The sequence below is a fragment of the Schistocerca gregaria genome, chromosome 4 (assembly GCF_023897955.1).
Source record: "Schistocerca gregaria isolate iqSchGreg1 chromosome 4, iqSchGreg1.2, whole genome shotgun sequence".
Lineage (NCBI taxonomy): Eukaryota > Metazoa > Arthropoda > Insecta > Orthoptera > Acrididae > Schistocerca > Schistocerca gregaria.
In genome coordinates, this window is record NC_064923.1 from 561912235 (window position 1) to 561926754 (window position 14520).

The following is a 14520-nucleotide window of genomic DNA, read 5'->3' on the forward strand; positions in this document are numbered from 1 at the left end:
GGAGAAAATAGAAGTTGATGAGAGTTAGTGATAATGAGAGGCAGAGTATATGATGATGATGATGACATGGAAGAGAAAGTTAGTGTCACTGGGAAGAGACAGCAGCAGTAGAAATGAATGAATGAGATAGTAGAAGTAAGTGGAAGACAGTCAGAGTGACAGGAGACAGTAGTAGTTGGACAGAATGAAGGAGACTGTGGCTGTGAGGCAGGAGACAGTGACAGTTCGAGAGACGCAATGAGATAACAGTAATGAGTTTAGGACTATGAGTGAGTGAGAATGAGCAAGTAGGAGTGGATGGGTAACATATTCACCTTTTTTGGGCTCCATTAGGAGGATTTTTCCACTTACTATCTTCTTTTCCCTGCTACAGCACTCATATGAAAAGAACTTTATGAGGTAGAAGAGAATGGTTGTATTCCATTCCTGGACATACTGATCAGGAAGAAAGCGGATGGCACGCTGGGCCATTCAGTATATAGAAAAAAGACGCACACAGACCTGTACCTCCATGCAACCAGCTGCCACCATCCGGCGCAACGCCAGTCAGTACTGACCACATTGGTACATAGGGCGCATGTCATTTGTGACAAAGAAAGCCTCTCAGACGAATTACACCACCTAAGAGAGGTATTTCGGAAAAACGGGTACAGTGAAAAACAGATTGGTAGGGCCTTTAAGAGGAGACAGGCTCACAAATTTCAGGAAGAGGAAGAGGAAGTTAACAAGAGACTCGCCTTTCTTCCATATTTGGGACCCATATCAGCCATAATCGGGACTATTGAGAAAATCCAACATAAATACCGTCTTCCGACCACCGCCGAAGACGAAAGATCTGCTGGGCTCAGCTAAAGACCCACTCAAACTAAACACACCTGGTATATACAGCATTGCCTGTGAATGTAGTGTGCAGTACATTGGTCAAACGCAGCGCTGCATCTCTAAAAGGTGTGAGGAACACATCAGGCATGTTCGACTTGAACAGATAGAGAAATCTGCTATAGCTGAACATTGCACCAAAGAAAACCACACCTTTGATTTCGAAAACACCAGGGTGCTGTGCCGAGCCGGGAGCTATTGGGATAGTGTCATTAAAGAATCCATAGAAATATGGGTCCATGAGAATTTTGTGAACAGGGACGAAGGCTATCAACTGAGCACAGCCTGGAATCCAGCATTAGCCGCAATATGCCAGGAACGCACCAAGAACCGTCCAGCTCTCGAGACACGATCAGAATGCTGTGACGAAGACACGAACAGCGCATCTGCTTCCCCCTCCACCCCGCCCGCCGGCTCCTCTGGACCCAGCCTCCTGCGGCCAGGTGGTGGGGAGCACACCGCAGGTATAAAGGGACCGGCATCCGCAAAGTCTCGGCACTTCGGCAGAAGGTGATGAGTATGTCACTCGTTGAAACGTCGCAGTTTGAAGACACCGCCACCCGGCTGGAAGCGCGAGAACTCTTCGCCAGTTAATTTGTATGTTTGCACTGGGTTTTCTTATAACACTGCGAGGTCATCAGCCAATGCCAGGCAGTTGACAATTTTTCCACTGGCAGGTTAGATTTTCCGTCAATCTCCAGACCTGAATTGCATATTGCACTAGTGTGTTTTTTAATAGGAATGGTGGAAGGCTATCACTTTGTCTCGTTCTAGTCTTAATTTTGGAGGGACAAGAGAACTGGCCTGTGATATTTATCTTGGAAGTTTTATTTGCTAGGGTCTGTGTGGCTGTATGCACTAGCTTGTTTTGATTCCAAAGTCCTGCTATTGGTATCTCTGCACACTGTATTGAGTACAGTCTTTGAAAGACTGTAATTTTCTTATTACTCAGCTTTTTGTGGCAGATTAATGATTGTAATATTAAAAACAAAAAAGAAAAAAAAATTCTTCTTAATGGTCTGCAAAATTGTATCTGTTTGGTCATGATGGGCTTTTGGCTTCTCAGACCATCTTCAGGGGGCAACTGAATGTCCCAAGTACAGATAAACATGATGTGCCACATATACAGATATTTTTGTACAAAAGATACAAAAATGGCAGAGAGTTTACATAGGAAAATATTATGTTTTTGTCACATAGAAATAATTACATTAACTAAAAAAATTTTCATGGACAATTTTGAACAAATTTGCTTACACAGTGTGTATACGCCCCGTAACAACCGGGAGATCAGGGGAAAAACCTGGGAATTTTTTCATCCGGGAGAAAACCGGGAAATACCCAAGAATTTTTTAGAATTCCGGGATTTTTTTGGTTTTAGTTTTCACTTAAATTTTTGTCATTTTGACTGGTAAGAAATAATATTCAAACAAAGGATATTACTGTATCCCGCTACTGCAGAATAATACTGCAGCAATAAACCATGAACGAGAGAAAAAAACTGAAATAAAACTTAAGTTGCAAAGGACATGTGTCATGTACAACAACAAAACACAGTGCTCATACAAGCATCTGCCAGCAGCAAAATGTGTCAGAGGCTTTAGGAAGACTATGCAATGCTTCATAACAACAAATTGCCCCCGATCAGCATGACGTCGCAACTGTTTACATTAGATTCGGGTGGGCGGTTGCATGTGGGCCCATGCGCATGCGCAGTTGTGTTGCGTGTGTGTAGTACCTTCTCCCGCTTCTGGCTACTAAAGTGTGCCTGTTACCTATATATGAATAGCAGCAAGATGCTATTCGGAAAAATTTTACTGTGCGCGCAAACTGCCTTACTCACTAGGAGCGAACTGGGGTACCTGCCCTGGGCGGCAATTTCAGTCAAGCATTAATCACCTTGCAGAACAATGAAGTTATTTTTGTCTGTTTCCTAAAGAAAAGTGGTTTTTATTAATCTTTTCTGCTGAAGCAGTCAATTTATTTGTAATGAAATGCTTAATTCCACACTATTGGCTAGTTTCAACTGTTCTCTGCATTTCAAAAGAGCATGTTTACGTCTTCTTGCAAGTATGGCATTATGCCATAAGAAAGAACCAAAAATGAAATACTACAGTACTGGTATGTCAAGAAAATTTACAACTGAATCTGGACATACGAATGTGTACTTTAAACTGAATTATGCACGTTATTATGGTTCACGAAATTCCGATGCTCTTGGAATATTTGCTGATGTGTTGTTTCTTTTATGACATAACGTAAGATCTTTCAATGTTTTACACGTACGAAGATACAGGCTTCTTGTGTTATCGTAGCTGCGCAAGCGGTGTGACGCCTGTAATTGGCACTCTCTGGCAACTGCTGAAACGAACCTCTTTCTAACAAGTCGCAGGAAAACATTGCAAATGATTGAGAAAAGCGTTACTAACAAAGTAAATTTCCTTGTACCCAATATGAACTATGTGTGATGAATTTCTTTAATCACAGAGCGTTTGACTCTCATTTAAAAATCAACTCTTTGAGAATGACCATTTAGAAAAATTTCGAGCCCAGAAAATCATACATTTATGTCTTTATTAAAAATTTTACGGGCACATTTGTGTGATGTATCTTAAAGTGTAACACGCCCAAAGAAGATCAACGTTATACGTGAGAGTAAAGCTTCTCTTGCAGCTTATCAATCATTGATACCAATATTGTATGTGAAAGCTTTGCTTTTCTTGTAGCAGCAATATGTATATTAATTTAAACCATTAACTTTTCCTATTTGTGTGTACGTGCTACTTAACAGTGATAATGCTATTGGCTGACGACATGACGTGTCCTTTGCTTTGAATATCCGCTGTATCGGCTGGCGATATCACGTGACTTGAACTACGACTGGCTTACAAAAGCGCATTGCAATCTCTATAAATTGATGAGTTTTACAGTTGCAAGGAAAAGTATACTGTCACTTAACATGGAAAAGTGTATTTTCATCCGGGAGAAAGTGTATTTTTAACCAGGAAATCTGGGAATTTTTTTTCCTTGTCCACGTATACACCCTGTTACAGAAATAGTCATTAAATTCATTGAATTGCAAAATTAAGTACTGATTCAGATATGTTGACAATTTGCTGTGTTTGTGGACCGGTACTATTTGACAATTAGATAGATTACTACAGTGTTTAAACTCACGACATAAGCAAATTCAGTTTACAGTAGAGTTGGGAGGCTCTTCCATAACTTTCTTGGATCTTAATGAAATGGCTGAAAATCCAGGATGGAATGTAACAATATTGTGAAAATTAAGTTGCTACTCACCTTATAACAGAGACACTGAGTCACAGATAGGCACAACAAAAGACTGTCACAAATATAGCTTTCGGCTAGTAAGGCCTTCGTCAAAATTAGATAACAAACATACCCATTCACACTCCCGCCAACACAGCTCGCGCCCACATGACTGCAATCTTGGGCAACTGAGTCCACATTATTGGATCTTAATATAGATATTAGTGCAAGAAGGCATTTGCTTAGCATTTACAGAAAAAAACATAGCTACTTATATGGTAATCCCTGTAAGCTCCCAGCATCCACACAGGTGCAAACATGTAGCTTTCCATTCACTGGTGCATTGCCTCTTATCTGTTCCATTATCCAGCGATGGCTATAGCTCTGCTGTGATTGGTAATACGCTACTAAAAAAGGAAAGGCAGAAAATTACACCACTTCTGTATGCTGGCCAACAGCAGTCACTCAGTAGCTACCAAGCCTGGTGCAAAATCTCATTTTGGCAACATTTTAGGCAGCCTTGCAAAAGAGTTAAAGTCTTGCTACTACAGACCTGCATTTTATAATACCAATAGCACATAAAATTTTGTGTTCATTAGTAAATACAGATTGCGACCCTTGGTACTTGCAAGCAGTATGGGAAACTGTATATTGGTCCTTTAGGCAGAACTTTGAGGTTATGCTATGTGAACATGAGGAAAGTGGGAGCTTAAGAAAAGAAGAAAGTGACCTTACTGGAAATGAACAAACACAAGACCCAAACGCCAGACTAGTATAAATGATCACTCTCAGTTCCTGATTTCACCTTTGTTAAATTGAGTTTTCATTACAAATACTAGATTCAGGCTGTAAATTCTTCTTATTTCTCATTAATTGTTAAATGTATCTCCACATAAATGCTTCATTTATCCCTCTTTTTTAATTAATGTAATTATTTCTATGTGGCCAAAAATGTTCTGATTTCCTATTTAAACACTCTGTCATTTTTGTGTCATCTTTACAAATAGTATTAGTGGAATTTGCACATAATGTTTATCTGTTTTTGTGATATTCAGTTGTCACCAAATAGATATAATTCTGCAGAACAATAGGAAATGTTTTTCATTTTAAATATTATTATAATGTTCTGAGAAGCACTGACAAAGAAGCTGCCACACCCATCCACTCAGATACCCATCCATGGAGCGCATTGTCATAGATATGGGTGATTTTTTTAGGTCTCTGTCTCAATTTGTGTGTGAGAATGGGTATTTAAACTGTGAAAAGGAGTGTTAGCTTGAAAACTATTGAAATTATGTGTGTTGTCTGTGTGTCACATAACAATCAGCTGGGGACGAGAGATCACTAATTCTAAACTTTGGTTACTGTTCCCACTAGGGATTTCCATTATCCAAATATTAATAGTATTGTGTCAGAAGAGGAACATCTTTACAGACTGTCAAATTAGGAACACATTGATTAGAACCAACATAGTATTACATTTTGAAACACATTTAAATCTCTGGACTTTGAAATATTAAGAAAAATGTCTGCAGCCAGGTACAAACTTAGGAAAAAACTCTAAGTCTTGGATATATACGCTACTGGCCATTAAAATTGCTACACGAAGAAGAAATGCAGATGATAAACGGGTATTCATTGGACAAATATATTATACTAGAACTGACATGTGATTACATTTTCAGGCAATGTGGGTGCATAGATCCTGAGAAATCAGTACCCAGAACAACCACCTGTGGCCATAATAACGGCCTTGATACACCTGGGCGTCAAATCAAACAGAGCTTGGATGGCGTGTACAGATACAGCTGCCCATGCAGATTCAACATGATATCACAGCTCATCAAGAGTAGTGACTGGCGTATTGTGATGAGCCAGTTGCTCGGCCACCATTGACTAGACGTTTTCAATTGATGAGAGATCTGGAGAATGTGCTGGCCAGGGCAGCAGTTGAACATTTTCTGTATCCAGAAAGGCCCGTACAGAACCTGCAACATGCGGTTATGCATTATCCTGCTGAAATGTAGGGTTTCACAGGGATCGAATGAAAGGTAGAGCCACGGGTTGTAACACATCTGAAATGTAACGTCCACTGTTCAAAGTGCCATCAATGCAAACAAGAGGTGACCGAGACGTGTAATCAGTGGCACCCCATACCATCACATCGGGTGATGCGCCAGTATGCTAATGACGAATACACTCTTCCAATGTGCGTTCATTGCGATGTCGCCAAACACAGATGTGACCATCATGATGCTGTAAACAAAACCTGGATTCATTCGAAAAAATGACATTTTGCCATTCGTGCATCCAGGTTCGTTGTTGAGTACACCATCGCAGTACTCCTGCCTCTGATGCAGTGTCAAGGGTAACTGCAGCCATGGTCTCCAAGCTGATAGTCCATGCGGCTGCAAACATCGTCGAACTGTTCATGCAGATGGTTGTTGTCTTGCAAATGTCCCCATCTATTGACTCAGGGATCGAGACGTGGCTGCACAATCCGTTACAGCCATGCGGATAAGCTGCCTGTCATCTTGACTGCTAATGATACGAGGTCGTTGGGGTCCAGCACGGCGTTCCATATTACCATCCTGAACTCACCGATTCCATACTCTGCAAACAGTCATAGGATCTCGACCGACTCGAGCAGCAATGCCACGATACGATAAACCACAATCGTGGTAGGCTACAACCCGACCTCTATCAAAGTCAGAAATGTGATGGTACGCATTTCCTCTCCTTGCACAAGTCATCACAACAACGTTTCACCAGGCAATACCGGTCAACAGCTGTTTATGTATGAGAAATCGGTTGGAAACTTTCCTCATGTCAGCACATTGTAGGTGTCGCCACTGGTGCCAACCTTGTGTGAATGCTCTGAAAAGCTAATCATTTGCATATCACAGCATCTTCTTCCAGTGGTTAAATTTCGCATCTGTAGCACATCATCTTCATGGTGTAGCAATTTTAGTAGCCAGTAGTGTATATGTGAAAGGTGTAGCAAATTATTCTACATCTATAGTTAGGTAACAGCGAAGATTAAAACTTTTACCCTGAATGAAATTTTCACTCTGTAGCAGAGTGTGCGCTAATACCAAACTTCCAGGCAGATTAAAATTGTGAGCTGGACCGAGACTCGAACTTCACAGAAGCTCTCCTGTGAAACATTTCGCATTAGAGCTTCTGTGAAGTCTGGAAGGTAGGAGATGAGGTACTGGTGGAAGTGAAACTGTGAGGATGGTTTGTAAGTCGTACTTTGGGAGCTCAGATGGTAGAGCACCTGCCCGCAAAAGGCAAAGGTCCTTAGTTCGAGTGTCGATCCAGCACACAAGTTTTAATCTGCCACAGGTTTCGGATCTCACCTCTTTGTCAATTGATGCATTTGAATAGTCTCCTGCACAAGCTTACTCTCCATATTCAGTATTTAGAGCAATTTTTGCTTTCCTTCAGAACCAATAGATCTTATCATTTATTCCTGCTCCTCTCCTGTCAAAAGGCTTGTTTAAAAAAAAATACAATAGCTAGTGAAACAACAGTGTTTTTAAAAAGGTGTATCTAGAAACCTTGTTCCAATCATTACTGTTTTACCAGTCTATAAATTGATATTCCTCATCTGTCACAAATATTTAAAATATTGAGTATTATACTTATTTTCAGTCTTTTTTTTTCAAAACAGGTTGTAGAATATCCATAGAAGATGTGAAGAACATTGCAATCAGATTTGCACGCCTTACTTCTGAGTTTGTGAAACCACTCTACAGTAAATTGATAAAAGAAGCACAGTTGTACTTAGAGGTATTTTGTCACAACTTTATGCTTAAACACTAATCAATAAGTAGTTAATGGCACTTCTTATAAATGTTAAATAAATTATTTTAGTTAATTGGGCACACTTAATACTACCTGCGATTTTCTATATGAGGATATTAGATTAGTAGTTAGTGTATTTTGGGTTGTTAATGTTTTTCATTGTATAAAATGACTGTTGTTGAAGGAGCACGAAGCTTCATCTGGAGTTAATCAACATGGACTAGTCCACGTCTTATACATATTATAAATTAAAGTCCCCCATCACATTTTTCTGTCTATATGACAGAGCTATTCTCAGGAATTAATGTAGGGATTTTGACATGGTTTTCACTAATAAATAGACTGGTTCAGGAGGAAGGGTTGTGTATATCACTACGTATTATAAGCGAGTCATCTGACCATAGATACTTAGTGCTATCCATGTGAAATCTGAGTGGCTTGCTAGTTCAGTGTAGATTATTTCAAGCTATTAGTAGTTATTGTGTAACAATAGTATAAGAACAAAGGGCAACACACACTATGGGAGAAGCATCGAGCAGTAGATACATATTTTAACAAAAAATTCCATATTCTGGTTCATTTTCTGAACTAACATTTTTCTTTAGGACACATTAATACAGCACAAAGATACTATCTCATACTGTTACTTGACTGGTGTCGGTGGTTGTCTTGGACTGAGTGAATATGTTGAATGTGGAAAGGGTGTGGGGTCGAAAGGAGGGGTTAGGGAATTTCGTCTAACTGCAGCCAGGTTTAATGGTATTTTGTACATGAAAGCAATGGGGATGGAATTTTGGGAGGGAGTGGTGGATTAATGAGCCAGAAGGATAAGCTAAGAAAACAGTGGCGAAGGTATACATGGCCAAGCAATGTATGAAAATCATGGGGCCATATGAAGCTTTAGGGGGAAGAATGCAGTAGGAAATAAGATTTGAACAGTACTAGGGATGAAGCTTTAGAGGGAAGAGTGCAGCAGAAAATAAGGTTTGAGCAGTACTGGGGACTAGGAAGGGGACAAAGGTATATTGAGAAAGCATTAGTGAGTTTCAAGGTGAGTTGAATTTGTGGACCAAATAATGTATGTAAGGACAGTTTCCATCTTCACAATTGAGAAAAGTTGATTTTGAGAGGAGGAGGTAGGAGAATCTGTATGACAGGGACTGAAGCATCATTGGAGTCAATCAAGTTGTGCCAAGTAACGTGCTCTACAATTTTGTGACTAAACTTTCCCTTGACTACAATTTAGTGATGTTAATTCAACAAGTGGTCAACTCCTCATTTTAGGATGCAATGAAATAAAGTTGTTTACTACTGGAGGATGTGGAACAGTCGTTTCGTTTCAGGGAGGTATTGTGTACTAAGGGAGTGGTTGTTTCTGACTGGTTATAATGTGTGGTTGTAGTATTAGAGCATGGGAATTTTATCTTTAGACATAATTGAGGGGAAACAGCTGTGGATATTTGAGAGAGACATTCACCATATCAAGAGAAGAATCACTATAGAAGTGTCATTCACAGATGGAAGGAGGACATCTTTATATCTGTGGTACAAGAAAGTAGCGAACTTCTGGCACTCTTTGTTCTTGGTTGGCCTTATATGAAACTGAACTATATGAGAAGTTTAGGATTCTGAGCAACTTGTACGGATTCTGCTGGATGGTCCGCCTCCATGTTTCTAGATGAGGAAATCCATGGTGTTGAAATCCATGTTTGAACATCCAGTTTAGGTTTTTCATTGATTCTGTAAATCAGCCAAGGCAGAAGCCAGGTACATTTCATTGAATAATCTGCAGTTTATTTCCTGTCCCATCCTTGTCAAATCTGAACATGTGTTAATCTGTAATGATCTCATTATTAATGAGAGCTTCAAATCTAATCATCTTGCCTACTTGTTTGTAGATTTGTCTTCAAAGGAGAAGTAGTTTTGAGCGAGGATAGAGGTGTTCATATGAACCAAGAATGGTTGCAAAAAGGTGTCTTCTAGGTACTGGGAGCAGAGTGACTAAAATTTTAGTGGGGATTGAGGGGATCGGACATGTTAGACTCTTGTGTCTAATCTAGACAATCATGTTATGCAGCTGTTACACATAAAGTAACCATCTTTATGGATCATCTTGTGAGTTATCCGATATGTGAGAGCTCTTCATCTACATGCACAAAAGAACACATGGTGAGTCAATGTTTGTAACTGTCATATATATGAGTCACATATAAACTTACAGCTAAAAACCAATATTGACTTAAGGTCTCTTACTTCCACGTATACAGCATGTGAATGGTCACAGTAAACCTGATCTCAGAGGTTTAAAATCAGTCAGGCCTGGGATGAGAGGGGTGTGAGAATAGCTCTGCTAAGATTTAATGTTGTTGTAGTCATTTTTGCTCTGGTTAGCTACAAGTGTGCCATAGCAAGATTTACAATGGACCTACTGCTACGAAAGAGATCCTAAGACATCAGTATTCTACCCTAGATGGAATAGTGATGTGAGGAAACATATCTACTTCTACATTTATACTCTGCAAGCCACCCAACGGTGTGTGGTGGAGGGCACTTTACGTGCCACTGTCATTACCTCCCTTTCCTGTTCCAGTCGTGTATGGTTTGTGGGAAGAACAACTGCCAGAAAGCCTCCGTGCATGCTCGAATATTACATTCATGATATCCTCGGGATGTATAAGTAGAGGGAAGCAATATATTCGATACCTTATCCAGAAACGCACCCTCTCGAAACATGGACAGCAAGCTACACTGTGATGCAGAGCGCCTCTCTTGTAGAGCCTGCCACTTGAGTTTGCTAAACATCTCCGTAAAGCTATCACGCTTACCAAATAACCCTGTGATGAAACACGCTGCTCTTCTTTGGATCTTTTCTATCTCCTCTGTCAACCCGATCTGGTGCGGATCCCACACTGATGAGCAATACTCAAGTATATGTCGAATGAGTGTTTTGTGAGCCACCTCCTTTGTTGATGAACTACATTTTCTAAGGACTCTCCCAATGAATCTCAACCAGATACCCGCCTTACCAACAATTAATTTTATATGATCATTCCACACGCATACTCCCTAATATTTTACAGAAGTAACTGCTACCAGTGTTTGTTCCGCTATTATATAATCATACAATAAAGTATCCTTCTTTCTATGTATTCGCAGTACATTACATTAATCTATATTAAGAGTCAGTTGCCACACCCTGCACCAAGTCCCTATCCGTTGCAGATCTTCCTGCATTTCACCACAATCTTCCAATGCTGCAACTTGCCTATATACTACAGCATCATCTGCAATAACCTGCATGGAACTTTCGACACTATTTACTAGGTCATTTATATATATTGTGAAAAGCAATGGTCCCATAACACTCCCCTGTGGCACGCCAGAGGCTACTTTAACATCTGTAAACGTCTCTCCATTGAGAACAACATGCTGTGTTCTGTTTGCTAAAAACTCTTCAATCCAGCCACACAACTGGTCTGATATTCTAAAGGCTCTTACTTTGTTTATCAGGCGACAGTGCGGAACTGTATCGAACGCTTTCTGGAAGTCAAGGAAAATAGCATCCACCTGGGAGCCTGTATCTAATATTTTCTGAGTTTCAGGAACAATTAAAGTGAGTTGGGTCTCACACGATTGCTGTTTCCGGAATCCATGTTGATTCCTACAGAGTAGATTCTGGGTTTCCAGAAATGACATGATACGCGAGCAAACAACATGTTCTAAAATTCTACAACAGATCGACGTCAGAGATATAGGTCTATAGTTTTGCGCATCTGCTCGACGACCCTTCTTGAAGACTGGAACTACCTGTGCTCTTTTCCAATCATTTGGCACCTTCCGTTCCTCTAGAGACTTGCAGTACATGGCTGTTAGAAGGGGGGGGGGGGGGGGGGGGGGGCAAGTTCTTTCGCGTACTCTGTGTAGAATCTAATTGGTATCCCGATCAGGTCCAGTGGACTTTCCTCTGTTGAGTGATTCCAGTTGCTTTTCTATTCCTTGGACACTTATTTCGATGTCAGCCATTTTTTCGTTTGTGCGAGGATTTAGAGAAGGAACTGCAGTGGGGTCTTCCTCTGTGAAACGGCTTTGGAAAAAGGTCTTTAGTATTTCAGCTTTACGCGTGTCATCCTCTGTTTCAATGCCATCATCATCCCGGAGTATCTGGATATGCTGTTTCGAGCCACTTACTGATTTTTCGTAAGACCAGAACTTCCTAGGATTTTCTGTGAAGTCGGTACATAGAATTTTACTTTCGAATTCACTGAACGCTTCACACATAGCCCTCCTTACGCTAAGTTTCACATCGTTTAGCTTCTGTTTGTCTGAGAGGTTTTGGCTGCATTTAAATTTGCAGTGAACCCTTTTTTGCTTTTGCAGTAGTTTCCTAACTTTGTTGTTGAACCATGGTGGGTTTCTCCCGTCCCTCACAGTTTTACTCGGCACGTACCAGTCTAAAACGCATTTTACGATTGCCTTGAACTTTTTCCATAAACACTCAACATTGTCAGTATCGGAACAGAAATTTTTGTTTTGATCTGTTAGGTAGTCTGAAATCTGCCTTCTATTACACTTGCTAAACAGATAAACCTTCCTCCCTTTCTTTATATTCCTATTTACTTCCATATTCAGGGATGCTGCAATGGCCTTATGATCACTGATTCCCTGTTATGTGCTTACAGAGTCGAAAAGTTCGGGTCTGTTTGTTATCAGTAGGACCAAGATGTTATCTCCACAACTCGGTTCTCTGTTTAATTGCTCGAGGTAATTTTTGGATAGTGCATTCAGTATAATGTCACTCGATGCTCTGTCCCTACCACCCATCCTAAACATCTGAGTGTCCCAGTCTGTATCTGGTAAATTGAAGTCTCCATCTAAGACTATAACATGCTGAGAAAATTTATGTGAGATGCATTCCAGATTTTCTCTCAGTTGTTCTGCCACTAATGCTGCTGAGTTGGGAGGTTGGTAAAAGGAGCCAATTATTAACCTACCTCGGTTGTTGAGTGTAACCTCCGCCCATAGTAATTCACAGGAACTATCCACTTCTACTTCACTACAGGATAAACTACTACTAACAGCGACAAACACGCCACCACTGCTTGCATGCAATCTATCCTTTCTAAAGACTGTTGGTGCCTTTGTAAAAATTTCAGCAGAGTTTGTCTCTGGCTTCAGCCAGCTTTCCGCACCTATAACGATTTCAGCTTCGGTGCTTTCTATCAGTGCTTGAAGTTCCGGTACTTTACCAATGCAGCTTCGACAGTTTGCAATTACAATACTGATTGCCGCTTGTTCCCCGCAGGTCCTGACTTTGCCCCACACCCTTGGAGGCTGTCGCCCTTTCTGTACTTGCTCGAGACCATCTAACCTAAAAAACCTCCCAGTCCACGCCACACAACCCTTGCTACGCATGTAGCCGCCTGCTGCTTGTAGTGGACTCCTGACCCATCCAGCGGAACCCGAAACCCCACAACCCTATGGCGCAAGTCGAGGAATCTGCAGCCCACACAATCGCAGAACCGTCTAAGCCTCTGATTCAGACCCTCCACTTGGCTCTGTACCAAAGGTCCGCAGTCAGCCCTGTTGACGATGCGATGCGATGGTTCTTACCTATGACCTTCCCCAAATTCTTCTGTGAATGTGCCTGCCGTATGAAATTTGGTTAAATGAACAACCAAGCTGCCTCCTCTACATTTTATTGGCGGACAGTAAATTGCATACCTTTATGACCCAAAGATGGTTCAGTGGAGATGGAAGAGGAAATAACAATATCAAGTGTATCAATATTACAGTAGAGTTATCACAAGTGTTGCAATAGAATGAAGGTTAAACAAAAGTAAAACCAGGAAATATATTTTAACCATTATCAGTGCAGGGAAGAGATTGGGGTGTAGTCTTTATTTAAATAAGAAAATAAAATACAGTATTACAGACATATAAGGAACCTGAATACAGGATAACTAGACTAAGGAACAATGTATGCAACAATTTGCTCTCCTTTTAGGTAGAATACCTCTACAAAGAGCATCAGAAACTGATAAACCACAGTAAATCAAATAACTAGATGATGGTGGAAGATTTCAGTCCAGAATTAGGATTGAAACTAGAGGGAAACATGGAGTAGCGCACCAGATTTGATAGAGGCAGAATCTGCTAAGAAAACAGCAGGTCCATCCTTAACACTTTCTTTCAGAAGAAAACAAAGAGGAAACAATCTTCTCAAACATGGAAATAACAAAAAAGTGTTGCAGGTATGTGGAGGGTAAACAACAAAAGTAAAAGAATGTGAAACAAAGCAACAGGTACAGGTTTCAAGAAAATTATAAGAGTGTCAAAAAATAACATTCTGAACTGAACCACTTTAAAATGTCTATAAGACTATATGAAAAGCAAAAATGGGAGACCTGTGAACTTAAATGATTAAAACAAGTGGAGTATCGAGGGAGGGGAGGGGGAACTTATGTGTGGAAGACTTTATATTCCAATATATATATTTTGGGAGTAAAGGAAAGCACTCACCAAATAGCAGAAGCGTGGTGTTGTTGACAGACCCACACA

General features: G+C 40.5%; 1 protein-coding gene across 8 annotated transcripts in view; it reads left to right on the forward strand.

Moving 5' to 3' along the window:
- The window catches only part of LOC126267949 (transcriptional protein SWT1), a 275635-nt gene that overhangs the window by 183220 nt on the left and 77895 nt on the right, over positions 1 to 14520 (forward strand). For all 8 annotated transcript variants that reach the window (XR_007549053.1, XM_049973281.1, XM_049973275.1 and 5 more), the window contains one exon: positions 7829 to 7947. Coding sequence is in view for 7 of the 8 variants with exons in the window: in XM_049973281.1 (XP_049829238.1) it covers positions 7829 to 7947 (119 nt within the window). In the remaining variant the exon portion in view is untranslated. The remainder of the gene's footprint in view (positions 1 to 7828; positions 7948 to 14520) is intronic.